General features: G+C 32.2%; 2 protein-coding genes across 32 annotated transcripts in view; both read right to left on the bottom strand.

Moving 5' to 3' along the window:
* Positions 1 to 210: 210 nt before the first annotated feature.
* The window catches only part of LOC105327066 (putative uncharacterized protein MYH16), a 113,224-nt gene continuing 87,866 nt past the window's right edge, over positions 211 to 25,568 (bottom strand). For 30 of the 31 annotated variants that reach the window (XM_066073500.1, XM_066073552.1, XM_066072986.1 and 27 more), the window contains 3 exons: positions 3,146 to 3,267; positions 2,509 to 2,682; positions 211 to 1,493 (listed from right to left, as the gene is read on the bottom strand). In XM_066073500.1, the coding sequence (XP_065929572.1) occupies positions 1,405 to 1,493; positions 2,509 to 2,682; positions 3,146 to 3,267 (385 nt within the window). In that variant the 3' untranslated portion in view covers positions 211 to 1,404. Of the gene's footprint in view, positions 1,494 to 2,508; positions 2,683 to 3,145; positions 3,268 to 3,505; positions 3,549 to 25,568 lie in introns of those variants that run through there. The other variant, XM_066073468.1, reaches the window with a different exon arrangement.
* On the bottom strand, positions 4,928 to 14,123 carry LOC117684947 (uncharacterized). The gene is made up of 3 exons (XM_066074293.1): positions 13,104 to 14,123; positions 9,572 to 9,761; positions 4,928 to 7,533 (listed from the first exon to the last, which is right to left on the bottom strand). The coding sequence occupies exons 1-3, from the start codon at positions 13,301 to 13,303 to the stop codon at positions 6,877 to 6,879; spliced, it is 1,047 nt and encodes a 348-aa protein (XP_065930365.1). The 5' UTR covers positions 13,304 to 14,123; the 3' UTR covers positions 4,928 to 6,876.

The following is a 25,568-nucleotide window of genomic DNA, read 5'->3' as shown; positions in this document are numbered from 1 at the left end:
GTCCATGAGAGTCATACAAAGGTCAATTTAAGTTGCGGGTGTTAAGGAAAGTGACTAGCAGCATGTGTACGTTTTTGCAAACCCGTAAGAATGATATCAAACAATTAAGCAATCTTTTGACAATAATGTATTTTTCTTATCGAATATGTTGCTATTTGTAACAAAATAATCGTATGAACATTTGAATTTTTGTTAATTAACAAAACAATGCAGTAAAAGATAGTTTTATTCAAAAGACAATTTTATCACAGTAAGCATTTAGTTCAATTATACTAAGGACATGATGGCAAGGCTTAATATAACACTCGCAAACAGATTTCATCTCTATTTTATATCACTTCACAACAGATATAGAGTTGCCTGAAAACATATTCAACGTTACATTCAAGTAATGTGTTCACAGAAAGAACAAACAAAAATGTTTGTAGCTTGAGATAAAACTTGCCTAAGTTTTACAAAATAATCTATCAGTATTTGAAATATCATTAGTTTTTCTTGTAGGAAGTGGTGGTTGTCTTTAAATTGGTAAATGTAAAACGCAACAAAAAATATCACAGATTCTGGACTTTTTCAGACAATTATAAAAATGATAAACAATTAATATCTATTATAACAAGAACTTTAAAAAAAAAAATCTGACTGCATAAAACAAATTCTTCAAAAAATAAAATACAGTGTATAATTTTTTATCAAAAAAGTATTTTTCATTAAACCTGACTAAAATTGCTTTCATTTTTGTAGTTGCTCTCAATGTTTATGGTGACCTTCCACAACAAATAAAAAAAAACTAAATTGTTCTTGACTCTGATTTTAAAACAAATATTTTTTTGATAATTCGAAAACAAACAAAATCAAAGTTCTAATATACAAGAAAACATGCTTGTTCTAATGTTTTTCGAGAGAAACAAAACATTTTTCTTCTTCAAAATTCGCTTAAAGACGTCTTAATAATAATACAAAAAGCACTAAGAAAATATCAATCTTGCAAACATTCTCTGGATATCATCATACTGTTGAACATAGATCCAACTAATTTCACCTTTGACCAATGACCTCAAAGGTCAACATCCAAATGTTGTAAAAATCCCCAACTACTACTATATCAGGCATATCTTATCAAAAGAAAAAAAAAATATCAAAAAATGCACTATCGAAGAATACACCCAAAAGAGGTTAAAATGAGACTGAATAATAAAAAAAACATTGAAAGATTAAATGCACATGTGTTTGTTGTTTAGTCAAATTATTTTTTTTTATATAAAAATACACAATATTATTTTAAAATATTGAAACAATTTTTATAATTAAAAAAAAAATGTTTTTATATGGTACGCCCTGTTTCATTTTAACACACACCCTAACTGATTTACATTAATGTTTATTCATGAGATGCTAATTATTGTTCTACTTCAGTGGAGAGATCATCTCTCTGACGTGAGGCTGGGGGGTGGGGGATCCTCTTAGTGATGACCCAGGGGGGCTCCTTGGGGGTTCTGAAATAAAATAATCATATGTCACACACGGTTCAAATACACAGGTTTATCAATACAATAGTTTCATACATAATTCACACCTAATTATACAGTATCTGTTTTACAATGGATGTCATTAGGTGAAATAGACCACAGACAGAACTAATAATATATACTAAAAATACACAAATTTGTAAGTAACATATTTCTCTTAATTTGCTTTCGAATAATGCAACATGATGTTCACAAAAAAGGCCAAATATATGAACATTAGTAATAACACATTATTTTTACATGTTGAGTCATGTAACATGCTATTTTGAAGCAATGTACAATGTACACTAGAAATGTGATAAAAAAATGTGGATTACACTGTAATTAACTTACACAGTATATTAATATCTAATCAACCCTTCAATCTACATGTTACATACATGTAATCATTTTGTCCAATGTAACATGCTCAGGTAAATGAAACACCTGAAACTGGTAAACTTAAAGCAAGAATAGTGCTCTCTGTCTGATATAGGGGATGTGTAATGATGAGCGTAGCAGGAGAAATCGACAACTAACATGACATTAGTCCGAGATAAAAGGGATACTATGTGTATTTATGAATTTAAGTCAGCTTTCCTCAACCCGTTAACCGATGTAGTGAGAGATCACCTACCCTTTTTAACCAATAGAGTGAGAGATAATTCACCTTTGTTAACCAATGGAGTGAGAGAATAACCACCTTTGTTAACCAAATGGAGTGAAAGAATACCCATCTTTGTTAACCAATGGAGTGAGAGAATACCCACCTTTGCTAACCAAATGGAGTGAAAGAATACCCATCTTTGTTAACCAATAGAGTGAGAGATAATTCACCTTTGTTAACCAATGGATTGAGAGAATACCCACCTTTGTTAACCAAATGGAGTGAGAGAATACCCATCTTTGTTAACCAATAGAGTGAGAGATAACCCACCTTTGTTAACCAATGGAGTGAGAGAATACCCACCTTTGTTAACAAATGGAGTGAAAGAATACCCACCTTTGAATGGCCCCTGCTCCGTGACGTCCTGACCAGAGATTGGAGGTAGAGGGGGAGTGTTGGACATGGACCGCCGAGTCGACATCTCAGAGTCGCTGAGTCGGACTCGCTTGTTCCCTGCACTGTTGGTCACGGCTCGAGATACTGGGGTGGTAGTCGGCACGTCTTTAGAACCTAGATATATAAAATAATAGCATTCTGATTAAGTCAATACACGGTTTATAGATCTGATCACAAAATATCGACCAAGGAAAATATAATTACTCATACTTGTTAACATTTCATTTTTTCTTTAAAAGCTATGTCATAATTCTGCTAAATCCCTTTCCAATTGTTGCAATTAATTTTGTAATTTCAATTGTAATTCTCTAAATGATCATTATAAAATCCATTTAATGTGAATGCTCAACACTTCATTTTTTACTGATACAATGACATTGACACAGTCTATCAGTTCATGACCTTGAATTTTTAAATGTTATTGTCATTTTAACTTTACAAGTACATAAGACTTTGACCTTGATCTACCTTTGAATGACCTTTGTCAATTTGTGAGGGTGGGTTGTTTAACAGTGAGGTATGAATAACCTTTCTTGCCAGTATGGGTCGATTAATATAACACGTGACCTTGACCTACCTGTGAATGACCTTGGCCTATTTGTGTTGGTGGGTCGGTTGACGGTGACATAAGACCTGAGGTTGTTCTGTGAGGCGTTGATTAGCCGGTCGTCCGTCAGGCCTGGGGATCCATACTTAGTACTGTGTATGACAAAAAAAACCCAGTATTACCCTTATTGTACCACAGCTATATACAACATGGTCCATACTTAGTACTGGGTATGACAAAAACAGTGTTACCCTGATTGTACCACAGCTATATACAACATGGTCCATACTTAGTACTGGGTATGACAAAAACAGTGTTACCCTGATTGTACCACAGCTATATACAACATGATCCATACTTAGTACTGTGTATGACAAAAACTGTGTTACCCTGATTGTACCACAGCTATATACAACATGATCCATACTTTGTACTGTGTATGACAAAAACAGTGTTACCCTGATTGTACCACAGCTATATACAACATGATCCATACTTAGTACTGTGTATGACAAAAACTGTGTTACCCTGATTGTACCACAACTATATACAACAACATGGTCCATACTTAGTACTGGGTATGACAAAAACAGTGTTACACTGATTGTAGCACAGCTATATACAACATGGTCCATACTTAGTACTGTGTATGACAAAAACAGTGTTACCCTGATTGCACCACAGCTATATACAACATGGTCCATACTTTGTACTGTGTATGACAAAAACAGTGTTACCATGATTGTACCACAGCTATATACAACATGATCCATACTTAGTACTGTGTATGACAAAAACAGTGTTACTCTGATTGTACCACAGCTATATACAACATGATCCATACTTAGTACTGGGTATGACAAAAACAGTGTTACCATGATTGTACCACAGCTATATACAACATGATCCATACTTAGTACTGTGTATGACAAAAACAGTGTTACTCTGATTGTACCACAGCTATATACAACATGATCCACACTTAGTACTGTGTATGACAAAATCAGTGTTACCATGATTGTACCACAGCTATATACAAGATGGTCCATACTTAGTACTGTGTATGACAAAAACAGTGTTACACTGATTGTACCACAGCTATATACAACATGGTCCATACTTAGTACTGGGTATGACAAAAACAGTGTTACCATGACAGTACCACAGCTATATACAACGTGGTCCATACTTAGTACTGGGTATGACAAAAACAGTGTTACCCTGATTGTACCACAGCTATATACAACATGGTCCATACTTAGTACTGTGTATGACAAAATCAGTGTTACCCTGATTGTACCACAGCTATATACAAGATGGTCCATACTTAGTACTGTGTATGACAAAAACAGTGTTACCCTGACTGTACCACAGCTATATACAACATGATCCATACTTAGTACTGTGTATAACAACAACAGTGTTACCCTGATTGTACCACAGCTATATACATGATCCATACTTAGTACTGTGTATGACAAAAACAGTGTTACCATGATTGTACCACAGCTATATACAACATGGTCCATACTTAGTACTGTGTATGACAAAAACAGTGTTACCATGACTGTACCACAGCTATATACAAGATTATCAATATTTAGTACTGGGTATGATAACAATACAGCGACATCCTTGCCTAATGTAGGATGTATGTTATATTGAATCATCTACACATTAAATAATCATACAACAAAAAATCAAATAAGCAACTTAAATAAAAAGATTAAGTACAAATTAATTAAGAAAAGATAATTTTTACAACTTCGTTTTTTTAAGCTTTTTTTTTTCTAATCAAAGTTAACAATGAACAAGAGGCCCATGGGCCACATCGCTCACCTGAAAATGGGTGCAATTTTGGAAAATGATAGAGGAAATTCGGACTAAATTAAACTTAAAATATGAGCTTAAAACGATTCAGTTATAAAATTAGTAAAGCTATTGGTATTTTATCATTTCCCAACCTACAAATTGTTTTATATCTAATAATTAAAAAATAAAGAAAACCTTGAAAATGGTGGACAATTTTGAAATTTTTTTACAAAAAACATTCAGAGGTCACAAGCAGAAAAAGTAGGTCATTGGCCTGGTTATTTGAAAGTGAAAAATAGCACCACAATAGTGGGGCTACAATGTGCCATAAGTAGTTTTTCGTTCCTATTAGTGGATTTTTTTTTCGCCCCTGAGTAAACTTAATCCTTAATGACTATTAAATGGTCTAATTAATTTTTCACTTAAATGGTTTGTTAATTAGACATTCTAAGAATAAGGTTGTCTTATAGCTGACCAGGGTGATTGGTTCTATGATTAATCAATGAACACTTTCCATTTAAAAGACCTGTGCAGGCATCAGCGATATACCATGGGTAATTAAATGGAAATTTGTGGTCATTAGAGTGTTACCATGCGACAAGGATAAATTGATTTACAATTTCTTTGATATTTTCGAATTTGTTCAAAATGATGTTATTAAAAACACACAACAAAACCAAGATATTGTTTTGATTGAAGTACATTTAAGAGGGAAAAAAATGCAAATATGCTTGACTTGTTGGACACATATTTATTATTTTGGAAAAAGGCGAAACAAGATATTACACAATTTATGTTTAAATCAAGAAAAGAAAAACTATTAAGAAAGGTGCACAAAAAAACTTGTAGTAATTGTCTGAATCTAAAACATAGCATAAATGGTAAAACAGCAGAAAAATGTTGCATATGTAATGGTAATTCAAGGATCACTAGCAATGTGAAAATTATAGTAAATTGTTGAAGAGGTTTTTGGAATTTTTAGAATTAAAAAAAGAGTAAAATTATAGATCATTTAAAAAAAAAAATATAATAATACAATATTTATCGTCCATAAACATATTTAAAGTGTTTGGTCAAGGAAAACTTTTAATTGACTTGTAATAAATCAGTATTTCTGTCACTAGCATGGCACAGAAACGAAAGTAAAGTATTTAAAAAAAAAAAAAGAATACTAACTAAATTTAAAAAAAAGAAAACGGAAAATTATTATTGACCCAATGGACAATAACTCTGTTATTTTTCACAAAAAGTAGCAAAAGGAACTGGAGTTAACAGAAATAAACATCGTATCTGTACAGAAATGAAACCTGTCCAGTACCTTAAACATTTGAAAACATTTACTGTTAACAACTGTCATCAAAAAATAATACTAACTAAATTTAAAAAAAAGAAAACAGAAAATTATTATTATTGACCCAATGGACAATAACTGTGTAATTTTCAGAAAATGTAGCAAAAGGAACTTGGGTTAACAGAAATAAACCTCGTATCTGTTCGGAAATGAAACCTGTCCAGTACCTTAAACATTTAAAAACATTTACTGTTAACAACTGTCATCAAAAAATAATACTAACTAAATTTAAAAAAAAGAAAACAGAAAATTATTATTATTGACCCAATGGACAATAACTGTGTAATTTTCAGAAAATGTAGCAAAAGGAACTTGGGTTCACAGAAATAAACATTGTATCTGTACAGAAATGAAACCTGTCCAGTACCTTAAACATTTGAAAATATTTACTGTTAACAACTGTCATAAAAAAAATAATACTAACTAAATTTAAAAAAAAGAAAACAGAAAATTATTATTATTGACCCAATGGACAATAACTGTGTTGTTTTTCAGAAAATGTAGCAAAAGGAACTTGGGTTCACAGAAATAAACATCGTATCTGTTCGGAAATGAAACCTGTCCAGTACCTTAAACATTTGAAAACATTTACTGTGCATCAATTTGCTTCCAAAATTCTCAATATTTGAGATTGTGAAGAAGTAACTTCAACTTTGAAGTTTGACTTTGACAGAAAGTAATCTTCGATTTCGTTGTCAGATTTTAACTCTCTTGTTTCACGGAAGTTAGTAAGTACATTATGTGATATTGCCATTTTCTTTGGTTGATCATTAGATTGAAATCTACAATTGACCTGGATTTTAAATGATTGGTGTAAGTTTTTTGTTTTTTGTCGCATTTGACATGTTGGACATTTTACTGTATTGACATCTGGATTGAATACACCGATTGCTTTGTTACAAGCACTGCATAGTGTGAAGGAGTTACATGATACTGCATCGATTATTAATGTATCAATAACACTGATCGCATCAGTTTCTGCAGTGTTTACAGATTCAATGTCCTCAATTCTATCAATGATGGTGTCTGGGCAAGTTGTGATTGACTTGATGCCATCAAAACTACGAAGCGATACAGATGTCATCTTGTAAGATTTCCCAATTTCCAGCTGGTCAATGTGTTTGTCCCAAGCACAGACTTGAATTGTGTCAGTTGCATCAGCTACTGTAATATAAGACTTTCTGATTACTTCACCAGATTTAATAGCTTGTAGAGTTGGATCCATTTTGTTCATTACTTTTGCTTCAATTGTAATCTACAATGAAAAAATAGATAAGATATTTAATATGAAATTGGAATTAAAATTGTTAAAAGTATTGCATAACCCTTATGAAGCAGGATTTATGGAAAGGCTTTTTTGCAAAAAGTAGAACTGTCCTAATGGGAGTAATACCCCTGCAAGGCTAATTTCGAATGGGGCAATAATTGAATTTAATAATAAAGGTTTGAAACACATACAAATAAAAACAATCTGGAAATTAAAATGAAAATTGTCAGAATTTCACTGTAAATACATATGTATAACAGTATTGAGTAATACATTTACAAATTTATGTATCGTATGATATTTTTTATTATTTCATTGTTTAAAAGAAAAACCAACAAAATGACAATAACCCCTCTTTTTGGAGTAAATGGAAATACCAGAAGCCAAGCAATGCTCTTATGTTGATAAAACTTTATATATCTTTCTAATAAGAGTCTTAACATATGCAGTTAGTTGTTTCAAATTTCCTCACTTTCTCCTATGGTACAATGGAACTCCATATCAGAAAATTGATCCCATAGGACAATGATTTTCTTTGATGAGCTTGTTGAATTTAATTAACTCCCAAAACATTACCATAATTACCATACTATGTAAAAATGTGTAAAAAAAAAAAATTTAATATTACAAAAAATTTCAAAATTGGGAAAACACTACAATGATATCAGTAGTTTCGAATTTCATTTAAATTAATGCCCTATAGGGTCACTTCATCAATTTACTTGACTAATAAATTTAAACAACTTCTAAAAATAGTTAAATTCTTTATTAATAATGATATTATTTTTTTCTTTATAGTGATAGAAACTTTTGAAACAGTTTTAAAATAGCCCAAAATCCCGCGCCCATTTTACAGCTTATCAATTTTCGCTCACATAATGGCTTCCTTGGGACAAATGAATTCAGCCACACTTGTCTTTGATGTTCTTATTAACTCTATTGAATTTATCATAAACAGACAAACATTGTCATATGATAGAATAGTTATAAAAAATAAATTTAGTTAAGACATAAAGACAAAAAATCTCCATCTGGATGTATTTACCGGTATATAAATATATATTTTAGAGTGTTTTTATTAATACTATTAATTAATTCATCAAATCTGTAAGGATTAGCTCCCTTACTTTTCAACATCAGTGTACAATATATAGAATAGGGAAAATGAAAACCGTCATAAAATCATTAAATCTTGTCTGATCTTAAAAGAAATTGCAGGTGCACATCTTCAGATGGTGATCAACAGATGTACAAATTTTCAGACTGTTCCATGCAGTAGTAAAAAAGTGAAAAGCTGTCAATGTGACAGCAAACCGGGTTTTCTTTTATAGGGGGGGGGGGGGACAAAGTTGCGTCTACAGACAGATGGACGGACAGACAGACAGGGTGAAACCAATATACCCCCCCCCTAAACTTCGTGTGCAGGGGTATAAAAAGAATGACTTGTTGTGGGTTTAAATTTCACAATTAGGTATATTGATGACATCAATTGCTGTAGAATATTAAAACTTGTGGTGCCTCAATTTTTGGGTATTTGTGGGTGTTTGTTACCCATGAATTTATATCATCAACGAAAAGTAATTATGAAAGTCATTGAGTTAAGTTTTCTCAATGAAAGTAATAATAACACATCATTGAAATTATATTGGCACCAATAAGGAAAAATCACACAATCTATGAAAATTTGCTCTCACAAATTTTAATTATTCCACAGTAATAATTGTGTTTCCATTTGTATATCACTTGAATTATCCAAGGTAATTGAAATAAAGGATATAATTGAGTCTGGATTATCTGTTTTATTATTTAAATATTTTACTTCAAGTGTCATGAATGATAAATGTGATAATTTCAATTTTTGCATTGTCAGCTTTACTTATTTATGTAGGAATATACTGTCATCACCTGCAAGTGTGCTTGGTTAGTAGAAGTATTTACTCACATGTCAATTATATGCCTGTCAAATATTGATAAATAAGTGATTGAAAAATGGTAACCAGAGGATTAATGGAAATGTATAAATTACCTTCTGAAATGGATTTAGTCCTGATCTTGCCTCTTTGATGGTGACTGTTTTGTTTAATTTTGGTTCCTCAAATCTAAATTGTAATTGCCTCTTTGGAGCAGAAACTTTGGATCTTGAAGTTACTTTTATATCATATCCACCTGTTTTAGAACTTATTGTTTTTTCCACTTTAGAGAGAGTTACTGGGCTTCTATGAAAAAAAAAAGTAACACAAATTGGTAAGATTATAACGTATGTAAACTTTTAAAATACTTTGTAGCTGTTGAAGTGATTTAATTCTGAAAATGAAATCAATTAAAGGAGGCCGACTTTAGTTTTCATTACGCATGATTTTGCGTATTCTAGTAGGAAAATTAATAATTTTCCTACTAGAATGATTGTTTAAAAGTGTACACAACAGCTTTAATTAACAAGAGGCCAATAGGCCTTAAAGGTCCCCTGAGTACAATAGCCCATACACAAACTTTTCAAGGAGTCTTATAAATGCATGTAATTTATTTTTATTCTGAAGTAGAAAAATTATAATACTGTAATGACGACCACCTTCCTGCCTGAAATCTTTAAAAAAGGACTATAAAACCTATAATTTTAGTGAAAAACTTACACAGATCATAAAAGATTGTATGACCTGATATTGAAAAGATACATGGCTCTGATAGAAAGTAATTTTTCCCACATTTGTTAAATTTCAAGGTGGCTAGTAGACATGTTTTATTTAAAACAACCTCTTATCCCCCATCCCCAGAGGCAGACAGAAACTCTCCCTGTGGGCATTTACACCAAAAAAAAATTTTTTTTTTTAAATATTCCCGTTTTATTGGATCTGTTTCAATTTTGAATATTCAACCCATTGAAGCTTGGAGCCATCTTCTGGTATATATAGAAAAATTATTTTACATGTATTGTTTATCAGTGATTTTGGTTAGCCAATTATTTTTTTACTATTAATGAGTCTAATGTTTAATCAAAGAGTTCAAAGACTGTTTTTGTTTCAAATAAAATAAAACTTGCATAGTTCTTCTGATCATACAACTTGTTAATAACATTATATTTAATGATTAATAACTCCATTATGAAGAAGCAAGGGAAGATAACTCCATTATGAAGAAGCAAGGGAAGATAACTCAATGAACTTTCACAATATCTTAAGTTTGATAGATAGATTCATTCTCTCTTTTCTAAATATATGAATTAACCAACTTGTTTCATTGAAATTCCTGAGCAGAATAAAATAATAAGACAAATATACACCCCCCTTCAGCAATATTATTAAAGATGACAACTTAATATTTTAATTTTTTTTAAATATGCAGTCAGTTTTTTTTTTGGTGTCAGTAGACCTTTATTAAACATTCTATATACATTAACACTAAATGACCATTTTGGCCACACCTTGCATTAGGAAACCATACGCTATATGAGTGTTTTGGCCACATTTTTAATGTTTTAATATATTGATATTATATGGCCAAACTTCCGCCAGAGTTCGTTTGTACCAAATATGCAGGCATTGTGGGCTATATTGGCTCCACCCTAGAGCCTGAACCCCTAACCCAGGGGCCATGAATTTCACAATTTGGTAGAGGGCTTCATCGACATGATAACCATGCATTCAGTTTTTTCCTCATCTGAGTGGGAGTAGAGAAGAAGATTTTTGAAAAGACGGCTTTTTTTGCATATTTGGCCCCACCTGTGGCGCTCCGGGGTTGGTAGAGCCATGAATTTGACAATTTAGATTCTTCTTACCATAGAGATGCTTCACATAAAAAATGGCAACAATTGGCCTTGTAGTTTTCAAGAAGAATTTAAAAATGTAAAATTGTTAACGCACAACAACAGATGAAGACCAATTGCAATAGGTCACCTAAGTGAATCTGGTGACCTAAATATCATCTAAAAGTGACGGAAGCAATGACATGGGACAGACTATAATAAAATGTCTGAGGAATTTTTTTGAATCAATATATGTATATATATGTATAGGATATGTCTGGAAATAAGATTAATTGGTCCAAAACTAGCGCAATTTTTGTGCGCCGTAAATTGCAGATTTTTACCATGAGAGGCACTGTGCCTCCCAGGTCATTCCTCCGATTTTTTTCAGACCGGGAGTTACAGACCTTTAGCTAAGGTTCAACACTGAATGTTAACGTGCGAGTACCAATTACTGCAGAGTATCCATTATTGCATATTGCTATAAAAACAACAATATTTCCCTTATATATTCATTGTTTTTAGCTACAAATGAAAATAAATAAATAATTAAGTTTTTAAGACACTATAAGAGTTGGGAACGAACAAAATTTACTTTAAACATCTCGGAACTCAGCTTAACAAAAGTAAGCCTAAGAAAATGTATCTCATTTGTATCCTTGCAATGACACATGCCAACGAATGTTTGACTTGCAATCCACTTTGGTGACAGGGCATTTTTTGTATAGGTGTTAATTCGAGATGTATATAATTCTGTGTTATGATATTTGAAAGAAATAAACAAGATACCATTTGTACTACACAATATTTAAGAAAGAAAACTGAGCGTCTGCTTGCTTGTACAACGCCATTTTGTCTGCAACCTGAAGCGGATCAAAGATTTATCCTTGCGCACCTGTGGTGTAATGTGGAGGCGTTGCTGTTAACTTTCACACATATTACTTCTTTTACTGGACACACTGAAACTTATTTTCAAGAGCTTTTGATAAATAAACAATGCATTTTTTAAAATATTTTTAATCATTTGCCTCGAGATTTTTGAAGCACATGTTCGTCTGTTTGTGTGCACATGGTTGCAGAGACATAAAAAACAATCCTGTTAATAATATGATGGAATTGTTTTAAATTAAATAATTTTTCATGTTATTTTTTTTGCATTTTATCTTGTATTGTTAAATTCTTTTAAAATTTTGACCTTTTTACCGATTAATTACTGAAAAATGACGAAAAATATGAGTGACAATAATGGGTATTCGACTTCCTGTAAATCGAAGATCATGGACAGGGTTAATTTTTACAAGTGAGGCGGTATTGATGAGAATAAAAAAATAATTACTTAAATAAAGTATATGAACAATACAGAGATTTGCAATAAAAATTTTACATGATAGCTTACATAAAGAGAGTAATGAGGAAAGTTGTGTATTTTTGGGCAGTAATGGGTACTTGCACGTTACGTAATCCAGAAAGTTACACTTCAGGCACGTAGCATTAGGGGGGGCCTGGCGCCCCCCCCCCCCCCCCCCCCACTTTCTCTCGCAGCAACAAATTTTTTAAAAATTTACATATAAAAAATGGACTAATCATGGAGTTGCCCCCCCCCCCACTTTTTTGGGAGTATGTAAAGAATTGATACGAAAAAAAATAAAGATATGAGGTTATATAGTAGGCCAACCTTGTCTACATTTTTTGGACGAGTCTGGCCCCCCACTTTCAAAAACGACGCTACGTGCCTGCACTTCACTATAGTTCATAATAATTTTTGTCATGAGATTTCATAATAAACACTAGTTAGGCAATTTAAATATAATTTACTTACTTTGTTTTCTCGATGTCCTTCAGAACAGAATTGTAATCTTGTACAAAACATACAAGATCGGTGTATTTTCCCTCCTCCTGAAATATTGCGTTAAAGTAGTTGTTGTTATTTCTAGACACTTTCAGTGGAGAGACGTTGTGAACGTAACCTTCTACTTCTATCGATTGCTCGTCTAACTTGATTTTTTTCGGCGCAGCCATTTTGACGACTCTGACAATTTGGCGGGAATGTCAAAACATGAGGCCTACCTTATATGGTCAATCGGGTTCGTCTCGAATTAACGGAAAAGGCCGAGCGATGTTCCGATTGTTTATATGGTATATCCCATTTATATTATATTCTTACTGTGATGTTTTAAATCAGAGTGCTTGATACATGTCAGAAAATAGGATTTGTAGAAAAAATATCATTTGAAGGAGAGAATTGAAGAAAATATAGTATAGCTTACCCCAGACTCTCGTTCTCGAGAGCGAGAGTCTGGAGGATTCGAGACTAAAGAAAACATTTCCTACTTTTACTTTCATTTTCAGGGTGGCATTTTGTCGGAAAACTAATCTGACTCTAGATGACATTACCAAATTTTAACAGGGGAAAGGCGGTTTAATATGATATATACGACTATTATTGATTTCTAGACTGGCAATACCTGTTTGATATGCGAGAATAGAAACAGAGGAGCAGTTGATTGCAAGAACATTCGGAAAACTTTCTGTTTTCCTTGGTCTCCGGAAAAGGCCCGAGATGTTGCGATTGTTACGGGAAATGAAAATCAGATGCCAAAAGGTCACATACTATAATATTTTTTACTCATTGCTCATTTATTTTTCAAAAATACCAAGGCAGATGAATGGGCAAATTTGGTTCCCTTTAAGGCATGAATGGAGAGAAGAACGTAATTAAGCCTGATCTCTCTCTCTCTCTCTCTCTCTCTCTCTCTCTCTCTCTCTCTCTCTCTCTCTCTCAGATTACATAATTATGTATATATTACATGTACATGAAAAATATGAAGTTCGAAATCACTTTGATTAAAATTATAAGGAGGGAAATAGGCATACATATAGCTATTATACATAAATTTCTAATTTCTTTTATTTCCATAATTTCTGATATTCTCTTATTATGTCAGTTGTCTCTTTTTGTGGCGTATAGAAATATAACTATAACTACAAATGTATCATGTGTATGAGTTTGGTTGCTGGCATTGAACCCTGATTGCCCAAGATGTATGAGGTCTGCTAGAAGGTTTACTAATTGTAATACTGTAGTAATATCTTTTTGGCACTCTCATCATTATTTTGAGTCTTGGGCGTCATTGTTCATGGTAATATACCAGACATTTTCACCTGTAGATGCACAATGTATGTAGAAAGTGATATAGGTTAATTTGTATGATTAAAGGTATGATTTTCTCAAGATTAATTATACCTGGTATGAGATAGTAATTATGGTAAGTGCTGAAAGAGGGTGTTGAAATTTTGTATCCAAAATAGTTGCTTCATAGTGGTTTTAAAAACTCCTTATTTTGGATTTTATTGTTCAATTTAGTAAGTTATATTCTTTTGTGTCAGTAGTATAGTTTTCTTGAATCAAGGCAACTATTAATGGGGGTACATTAAATTGATTTATTCGGTATGTATGCAATGAATTTCTTAATTATTGTAAATTGTTAGTTTCACTTCAAAAAGCTTTTAATGCCTAGTATTCATATCAGCCCTGTGTATTTAGAGTTAATCTACTTTATTTAAGCTCTGAATATGCAATCAAATATTTTATTTGTGGCATTTTTCAAAAATTTAGACGAGCTCTGAGTCAAATATGAAAATATTTTTACATGTACTATATTATGTGAAGGAATGTTTAGGCTTCACATAAAAATTGATTAGAACAAGTTTGTTTTGGTTTTCTTGCATGCAGTTTTAAAAAATTGTGCAGTAAATATATAAATACCTGTTTAAAGACTAAAAGCAATATTTGTAATTTGAAAACAGTTAGGTTATAAACCAGTGAGCAGGGTGCTCTATCAATTTTTTCATATTGCCGTAAACTGGTACAATGTACTTTAAGTACCGGTAACTGTACCTGCATGTATGTATTTTATTGATATATGGCCACACCAATTTAATATCTTGTTTTTCGGACAAATGACCTAAACAAGAGGCCCATGGGCCACATCGGTCATCTGAGCCAAAATTGCTAACTATTTTGACTTAAAATACTTTAAATAATTAAGAATAGTGATATTTAATATTAAAATTAGCATAGTTATGTACCATAGTTTTCTTAATGCAAGATTAAATATTTTTATTGAGGGGTGGGAATGAAAATAAATTGCGCAATATAAATTAAATATATCACTGATGGTATGTTAATTTCTGCAGTTTTGTGCACAGATTTGAAGAGTTATGGTTCTCTAAAGATACATTCATGCATTTGCTAAAATGTATAGTAGTTTCAAATTTAGCACCAATTGTTGGCCAATTTTATAACCTGTAGTCATAATTTGAACAAGTTGAATCTACACAATTAGAGGACGCCAATATTCTAGTTCATTGATTTTCATATCAGAGATCATGCAATACATATCCAGTTTTATATATTAAAAAAGTGGTTACCAAATATGAGTTATTTCACGCAACCTTTCTTTATTTCCAAGATTATAACAAGAAGCATGCACAAAATCATATTAGACAATTTGTAATCTAAATTGTGTCTGTTAAAATCTAGCTTTATTTAATATATGCCAACTTGATATATCCCAGAATTTGAAATGTGCAGTGAAGCTTTCGTATGCTTTTTGGCAAAATTGGCTTGAAAAATTGGCAACATTTTATTTGATGTGAACCCTTAAAAATATGAAACCATTTTAAATATGTTTGAATCATAATGGCATGATTTTACATATCTACATTGAATACAATTATGATATATCAACATGAGACATATTTCATTTTAGAAAGCAATTTTATTTAAAGACAAATATTACTGGTAATATGAAAAGAACGTCATGAATAATTTTTATGCATACACATTCAAAAAGTAGTTACTGGTAATACATTAGTTTAAGAACCATTTTAACAAGAGCTTGGACTTTGGGTAATTGTGTTAAACAGCAATGTGACGTAAGCCTGTCTATATCAGTGTCAGCCACTCAGCCATGGATGAAATCAACAAGATCTTCTCACTTTTAAGCTAAGACTAAGCAATCGGTGCATATTTTGCTTGAAACTGCATCACTTTAAACTTGTTTTGGTGCATAGATAGCTACGTCCTACTGAAATTCCAAGGTGTTGTTAAAATGGTTTTAACAAATTTTACAAATATACTGTAAATGTAAATTTGTAGTTTCTCAGTGTCTTATAGTTATGCATATTGTACGTTAAATTAAATAAATATAATGATGATAAAATACAATAAATCATATTTTGCAACCAGATATATACATGGATATATAATTTAATAAGTCATAGACATACACAAAGTTTAAATAAATTAATTTATAAGTTCCACTGTTTTTTCATAACCTTTCTACGAAAATGCGAAAATAGAAAGGTTATGAACAGTATTGATTTTACAAAACATAATTAAATGAAAAGTATTTGTCAATAGAAATTTATACAAAAACTCGTATCATAACTATTCTTGTGTCATTTGCTAACTGCGATAAAACAGAAAATGAATTTGATCAAGAATGATTTGAACATACTAGATTTTTTTTTTTATTTTTGTCATTTGAGTGTGATTGTTTGAAAAATTGCAAAAAATAATGCATTTATACTTTAAAATGATTATCAGAAAAAAAACCCAATAAACTTTATGACACATTTATGATAAGTTTAATATAACTATACAAGATGAAGACATCTTTTCTGTGTTATATGATACAAAATAATGTTTCAATGATACTATATTTGCATATAAACGCATGCACAATCATATTAAATAATACTTTTTTTTCTACAAAAAAGTGTGTGAATAATTTTGAAATTTTAAAATTTGAATAAAACCTAAGTGAATATTTGTTTGAAAATAAATTCACTTTCAATGCAATGTATTTCTCAATTTATTTAAATGAAATGTTCTATAAAGTGTACATTAAGAGTACAATGTCTCAAACATGCAACCAGTATGTAATATTTCTTTTGTTTTTTCTTAATACATGTATGCCATATTGTTTATAACTATGAACTCTGTCCATAGATATGAATTTATTAGAAAAGGCAGGTTTACCGCCCGCTACAGGCTGGCCATTGACCTCCTTTCTTTATACTTACCTGTCATTTTTGAACGATTGGCGCTAAGTGTCCTTAAATACTGGTGCCTTTTGTATTCATAAGAGAAATACATGCATTTAAATAAATTCATCACATTGCATTAATGATATATATAATTTTCATTATTAACAATTATATTACCAGGTTTTAGTTATATAGTTTAAATAAAAATGATTTGATTTGAGGTAATATAAAGATTTAAAAAAAAAAAAGAAGGAACATTACTGAAAAGATGTCTTCTCTTTTTGCTCCAATATTTTCAACTTACATCATACATGTATTAACATGATTGAATTTACATCTACTATGCACTCACATGAAGGATTTGTACATATTGTGTGTGAACTGTCAGTATATATATAAATAAATATTAAAGAATTTAAAAAAATGAAAATGAATACAGATTCACATACAATTATTGTATTGTAAGACACCAACCCTTGCTTGATAAAAAACGATATTATTAAATGAAGTCATTGATAACAGCTATAAAGATAATAATTAAATAATATTAAATTTAAAGACAAATTTGAAAAATAGTCTTCTAGAAAAAAAGGTCCGTTATTATTTATATGAGATGCAAACAGTTTTGATGCGACATATATAAACTAATATAGACTGTATATATATGAGTACAATTTAACTTCTATCAAGTTATTGTGACACATGGAAATACAACAAAAAATATATAAATAAAGCATCAGTATACAATTTTTATTAAACAAATCAGTTTTAATTCACTATATCTTCTCTTCTCTTCTTCAGATATTGCCACATTCTGTTTTGCTTAAAAATGAAGAAAATTTAAAGTTCAATTTTTGATGTGGCTTGTGCACAGTATTGATTGTTTATATGACCTGTCCACAACTGTAATTCACAATTACGGTAACTCAAATGTAGTTCATTTATGGAGCACATGGCTCAGTGGTCATGAGCGTTAGACCAGTTACCCAAAGGTTGCTGGTTAAAATCCCATGTGGTCACTTGATGTTGTATTGTCCCTTACACAAGGTACTACATCAGTCTTTGTCTTAGTCAACCAAGCTGAAATTGGGTACGAGCAGTAAGCTGGGAGTTAAGCTGCTATGGACTGGTGTTTTATCCATGGGGAGTCGATGACTTTCATTTACCTGGCACCTTGAAGTCTGCGAATTATTTTCTTTCAATATTGAAGAAATATACACAAATTTACACATGTTCACTGTAGTTTTGAATATAAGACTTAAACATTTTTGGTTGGATATATGTATATATAGACATTATAATTCAATATAGTATTAAGAATGATGGCCAAGAGATACAAGACAAAATGTAATAAGTAAATGAAAATATTTATATACATCAATCCAGTAAATTAGAAAATACTAGTACATATAATGAGTAATTAAATACATATTTAATGTATAAATTTAAAAATATTGGCATAGTCATGTTTTAGGTGGGGGGGGGGGGGGGGGGGGGAGAATTGATGAAAACAACATCAGTGAAGTGGATGATATCTGTAAATTTGGCCAATTAAAGGCTAGAAATTAAAAATTGAGAACAGATTTAACACTCTTCTCTACATCCAAGAAACATGTGGTGGAATTGTTACAAATCAAATTTTTAATAATTAAATCCCCTTTCCCCTTGAACCACTGAATCTATGACAGTGCCAAAAGCAAATAGTTGGTGTCTTACAATATCTATATATTAACAAACCATTTGTCACCTTTTTAATGGTGACAAATGGGATGAGGGAGGGGGCAATATTTTCACAGCTCCCTCTGATGAGTTTTTACTTTGGCGCCCCATTCTCTTTAAAACACAATTATATCATTGAAAAGCGCAGTATATCATTTTATGATCAGACCAGTATGCTTCAATCACATCTGTTGCACATGGGGCTATGTTTGTAAAAATCAGATCCAGCTGAGAACCGGTATTATGTGTAGCCTTTGTTACAATTTGTTTACATTTAAAGCAATTTTCAAAAAATGTTAAAAAGTCAATATGCCCAGAAAACAAATCAAAATTGAAATCCCCTATAAGTACCAAGTCTTTCTGGTGTTCAGTCAAAGGCTTAAGATGTGTGTTTACATTTTGCTTGAAATTTTCCAAAGAACATGATGGGTATTTATAAAGTACGATGACTTGTACCTCTCTACTTTGGCTTAAATGTACATTTGCAGCGATGAACTCTAAGGAGCCATTGTTAAACTTTGAGATACATGTTGTCTTGTAGTCATTTTTCACATACAGTGCTGTTCCATGATGTGGACGTCTATTGAAGTGACATGTAACCTCATGGTTAAATATTGCTGTGTAGCTGTGTAGTTGAAAATTGTTTTCATCTGCACTACATAGTCTTGTCTCCGAGAAACCAACTACATCTGATGCTAGAATATTTGGCTCACTTTTTACTTGTGAAAAGTGCTTATGAAGTGATCTACAATTGTTGAAAGCAACTTTAAAACAATTAGAATTGATCTCATACATTGGAACATAACAAAGTTGCAATGGCGCCTCAGTTTTCATTCTTCCCATTTCCTCAAGCACTTTTTCATCCATAGCTAATGCCTGCTCATTAAAGTTCAGGATATGTAGATGATCTACTGACCGGACTCGACTTAGAGCAACATAGTGAATGTGTGGAGTTTTCCTAATTCTAGTTTGAGACAAGTCAATTACAATTTCATCAACAGTGCACCCTTGAGCTTTATGAACTGTCTTTCCTGCAGCTGGTCGCAATGGAAATTGAATTCTCTGAAAAGTATTATGATTCAATACAAAAGACCGCTGAACTTCAAAAATGGGTGTCCATTCATCATCTATTCCATCATGAAACAAATGCTTGTATTTTTTGCGAGTCGACTTTCCAATGGCAGAATCAAAAAAATGGACCCAAACTATGCTTGGTCTTGATATGCCTTCCATTTTGCTTTCAATCAGTTGAACTTTACATGATGACCCATTTGTTAGCCCATCAGAGACATCAACATTGACCGAGATATCGTATATCATCCCAACAGCAAGAATCAATATTTGCATTAAATTGGCAGTTTTGCTAACATCATCTTCATTTACTAAAGACCTGAGAAGCTTTTGTTTCACTTCCTTTGAGTAATCTTTGATAACAGTGTCAACTGATTTCACTGTGACCTTTTCTCCTTCAAGTCTTTCAATCAACTGATTGTTGTATGCATCTACTTTAGAGTTCTGAGTAAAGAGATGTGGAGCATGGTTTGGATAATTTTCATTTGTTTCTGTTATCATGCATCTCTGAATTACATTCTTGTCTTCTGGTGTGAGTTCATTATAACGAAGACGATTTAGCAGTTGAGCAAACTCGACATCATCTTTTTGTCTCATTATTTCATCCAATTCAAATACACTAAAGTGTTCCTTCCAAAGATTGCTTGCAAGAGCTTGGGCATTACATTTTAAATCCTGAAAGATCCAGCTGTCCATCACAGGTTTGAGTTGAAAAAAATCACCAACTGCTAAGATACTAATACCACCAAATGGCTTTTTGATGCCTGTAAGAAGTTGCAAACGACTGTCAATTAGAGCCAGTGATCTATTGCCTACCATTGATATTTCATCAATCATGATTAATTTCAGGTTTCTGTATTTGGCGCGAAAAGTATTCAATTCATCACAGTGTAAACTTTGTTGGCTTTGATTAATTTTTTGATGGAAAGCAGATGCTATGGTTGACCCTCCAATGTTATAAGCTGCTTTCCCTGTGTATGCACATAGAAGTATTCTTACATCATCTGGGTTTTCACCTTCAGTAGAACATAGATATCTGTGCAAAGCTTGATAAAGTGCTCTTATCAAAACAGATTTGCCAACACCAGCACCTCCAGATAAAAACGAATAAATTGGCTCTTTTTTAGTTTTAACCCATTGCATGACATGATTGAAAAATTCTCTTTGCTTCTCATTCAAACTTTCCACCAATTTCAAATATTCATCATCTGGCAGTCTCACAGAACTTTCCTCTGTAATTTGTCTTGATGGGATACCAACATCTGCCCCAATATCATATATTCTTTGTTCAACTGGTCTCTCTGGATTAAACTGGACATACTTTTCTGATTCAAAAGATCCTTCAGCTTCATCTTCTGCCTCTATTTGCTGAGTATTAGGTGCTAATTCATCAAAAGCATCTGTTAATTCATCATTTGCTATCTGTAATGCTGCATCTAGCAGTTCGGCATTAAACTCATATTGCTTGATTTTATGAGCCAAGAAAGACTTTCTAAGACTAAATGAATTTTCAAAAGTGTCAGTTCCAGACAACAGATCAACTGATTCATCTCTCCAGGGCATAAACAACATTAACTTTTCTCTATAGTAATTTTCGGGGTCTGTTTTTAGACTGAACCGGACATATCTAATCACTCTGGGTACTTTGCGACGTCTGATGATAATGCCATTTTTAAGAGTAACAAGTGTATCACTCTCATTAAAGTCAACATCTGACTCATCATTTTCATCATCGTTTATCTCTGTTTGATCGAATGTGTTTTCACTTTCTTTTGGAAACACTACATCAAGTTGGGAAACATAGTCAGCTAAACACCAGTTTTCAAGTTGTTTTGGTCGTTTTGTGTATCTTTTAATGACATTACTGCATTCAACATCTGTAGAATTCGGTGTCAACTTTTCCAATTCAGCATCTGTTTTGATTAGAATTACTCTATCATCAGAGGGACTTGTGTTGATAAAAACAACATCTCTTGAAGCTTTTGTTAGAGGCATTTGCAACACTAAATATGCAGCTTCTTGTGCTCCGACTTCCACACTATTGAGGAAATGGTTTCCAATATGACGCACTTGTCTTTTTAGGTCAAGATTTCCTTCTCTAGCTTCTTTTGCAGCTCTGTTCAGTAAATCACTCATTCCTCTTTGAGATTTACTTATATATGAAACAATATACATTGCACAGGCATATGGATCTAAGATAAATTGCATGTCAATGTTTGCTTTCCAAGCATTTAGAACAACACTGTTGTAAGAATTTACTCTCATATCGCATGGCTTTCTATTTAAAAAAACCTTTGGACCTCTCAATGAACTCCTAATGCATTTGATGTAATCTTCCTCAGATATTTCCAAGACTGAATCTAGGAGTTCCTTGTATGATAAATCACAACCATTTTTCGACATATCATTTAACTTTTTCTGAATTTTATCATACATTTTCCTGTACTTGTCAACATCAGCATCTAAAGGTTCTAGAACCATAGACTTTTCTAAAGGAGGTAGTGGAAAGCCAAATCTGCATACATCTTTTCCTCCTTTTTTGCATGTTTGAGAATGTTTATGCACTTGTAATTCTGTCAAGTCATCATCTTCATTCTTTTCACATTTCAAGTAATGATCTACAAAATCCAAAATCTCTTTTTCATCATTTTCTTGATATTTTGGGGCATTTTCAATCCAGACAACCATATGAACATGGGGTGATCCTCTCTGTTGAAATTCAACTCTATAAAAATAGTCTTTCACTTGGCCGATTGGATGATGGTCACTTTTCAATACAGAATTCAGAAACAATCGAAACCTATGGTCAAAATATCTGGTGCATGTAATTGGATCTTTCTGTACCATTTTTGATTTTTGAAACCATGACATATTGTCAATTTCGTCATCTGTATATTCCTTTGCATTGTTTAAAATGCCCAGTGCTCTGATGAGATCAGTCCATCTTGTATCGGCAGCAGACAGAGACATGAACCATGTTGGTAAACCTAACTGTCTGATCATGGCAAATACATCTTTTTTCCGTGTTTCAAGATATGCAGGTGAATTTCTTAACTGTCTAAAGATAAAATAACCCTCATTGTGTCTAACAAGACTATTGACATTTTCAGGATTTTGCACATCGTTTGCTGTAAATGTTTTTCCCTTAGTTTTACATTTTCTCAAAGCCAAATTGCATTTGTCAGTAACTTGTTTCATTTGTATTTTTTTCAACTTAAAAAACAAGTTTGGAACAGACTGTGCTGCACGTCTATCAAAACTTCTCAGTTCCCACTTAGCTATGTCTGCATATGAAACACGCAGTTCTCTTTCTTCATCATTTAATCTTTTCCTTCCACAAAAGATTGTAGGAAATGATAAATATTCAGCAGCCTGATCTTGATATAAGCTTAGTGGACGTTGTCCTTCACCAGGGGCAAATGTGTAAACCTGATTCATGTCTCGTGATGCATCATCTAGCAACGTATCACAATTTCCATCTCTACCAATTCCATCTACTTCACAAAATTCATCATTATCGGACTCCAGACAATCAGTATTATGGTCCCTTCTTGACTGTGTCTGAACTAATTCTTGAACAATTTCATTTGCTGAGGTTGTGATTTCTTGAAACCAGTTGTCATCAACATTGATATTTGCGTTCTTGTAGAATTCACTATTGTTCATAAGCCAATGCAGTGCTATCAGTACTTTTGCTGGTCGTACATTTTCATGATAATCGCATTTTTGATAAGATAATTTTTTCTTCAATTTTACGGGAATTGTGACATTTTCATCCAATTTTCTAGGTAAGCTATTTATTGTAGGCTGAATATCAACTGGGACATTCACAACATTTCCTCTGGCAGAATATTGTCCACCTCTTGGTAACTCTCTAATTTGCATAAAAGGAATTCTCAAAGACACAAGCCTTTCCTCTAAAGGAAACAAATCTAATTCCATTGGTTTTTGTGGCCATGTCATACCATTAAAAACAGACAACTTTGGAGTTTTGTTTTCTTTTAACGATGAATAGCAAGTATTGCAAATCCACTCCTTATCTTGAACAGAAATAGTACTTGTCAAGTATTTGTTTTTAATTCTTTCATCCAGTTTTGTGTTCTCCACTTTTAATACACTTTCTTTAAACCACGTTTGCTGACAACAAGAACATACAAAAATGGGACCATGTCTAATCTGTTCATGAAATTTTTTTATACAATCATCTATATCTGCTCCAAACCTATGCTGTCTTTGTCGTTCATCTACCGTGTTACAATATTCAACATCTGTCCTCTTCCTTTGTTTCTGTTCCCTATTTAGATTTTTTTCATTTTCATGATATGAAATGATACTTCGTTTAGCTTGCTTTTTCAATCTTTCTTGTTCAAGGATAATTGGGTTCTCCCTCTTCAATTTTCTTGCTTTTGTCTCTCGTTCATTCTCTTTATTTCTTACATTAATGTTTTGTCGTTTATTTTTTCTGGCAATTTTGTCCATCTCTCTTTCATTTCCTTGAATTTGAATGCTTTGCCTTTTAATCTTTCTTCCCGTTGTATTTTGTTTTCTTTCTTTCTCTAACACTTCAGGATTTTGTCTTTTCAGTTTTCTTGCAATTTTGTCCATCTCTCTTTCCTTTTCTTGAACATCAGTACATTGTCGTTTAAACTTTCTTCCAGCTGTATTTTGTGTTCTTTCTTTCTCTAACACTTCAGGATTTTGTCTTTTCAGTTTTCTTGCAATTTTGTCCATCTTTCTTTCCTTTTCTTGAACATCAATACATTGTCGTTTAAACTTTCTTCCAGCTGTATTTTGTGTTCTCTCTTTCTCTAACACTTCAGGATTTTGTCTTTTCAGTTTTCTTGCAATTTTGTCCATCTTTCTTTCCTTTTCTTTAACATCAGTAGATTGTCGTTTAAACTTTCTTCCAGCTGTATTTTGTGTTCTTTCCTTCTCTAACACTTCAGGATTTTGTCTTTTCATTTTTTTTGCAATTTTGTCCATCTCTCTTTCCTTTTCTTGAACATCAATACATTGTCGTTTAAACTTTCTTCCAGCTGTATTTTGTGTTCTTTCCTTCTCTAACACTTCAGGATTTTGTCTTTTCAGTTTTCTTGCAATTTTGTCCAGCTTTCTTTCCTTTTCTTTAACATCAGTAGATTGTCGTTTAGATTTTCTTCCAGCTGTATTTTGTGTTCTTTCTTTCTCTAACACTTCAGGATTTTGTCTTTTCATTTTTTTTGCAATTTTGTCCATCTCTCTTTCCTTTTCTTGAACATCTTTACATTGTCGTTTAGATTTTCTTTCAGCTGCATTTCTTGTTCTTTCTTTCTCTAACACTTCAGTATTTTGTCGTTTCAATTTTCTTGCAATTTTGTCCATCTTTCTTTCCTTTTCTTGAACATCAATACATTGTCGTTTAAACTTTCTTCCAGCTGTGTTTTTTTTCCTTTCATTCTCA

Source organism: Magallana gigas, chromosome 1 (assembly GCF_963853765.1).
Source record: "Magallana gigas chromosome 1, xbMagGiga1.1, whole genome shotgun sequence".
Lineage (NCBI taxonomy): Eukaryota > Metazoa > Mollusca > Bivalvia > Ostreida > Ostreidae > Magallana > Magallana gigas.
Note: the sequence above shows the minus strand (reverse complement) of the source record. Positions and strands in the feature narration are given on the sequence as shown.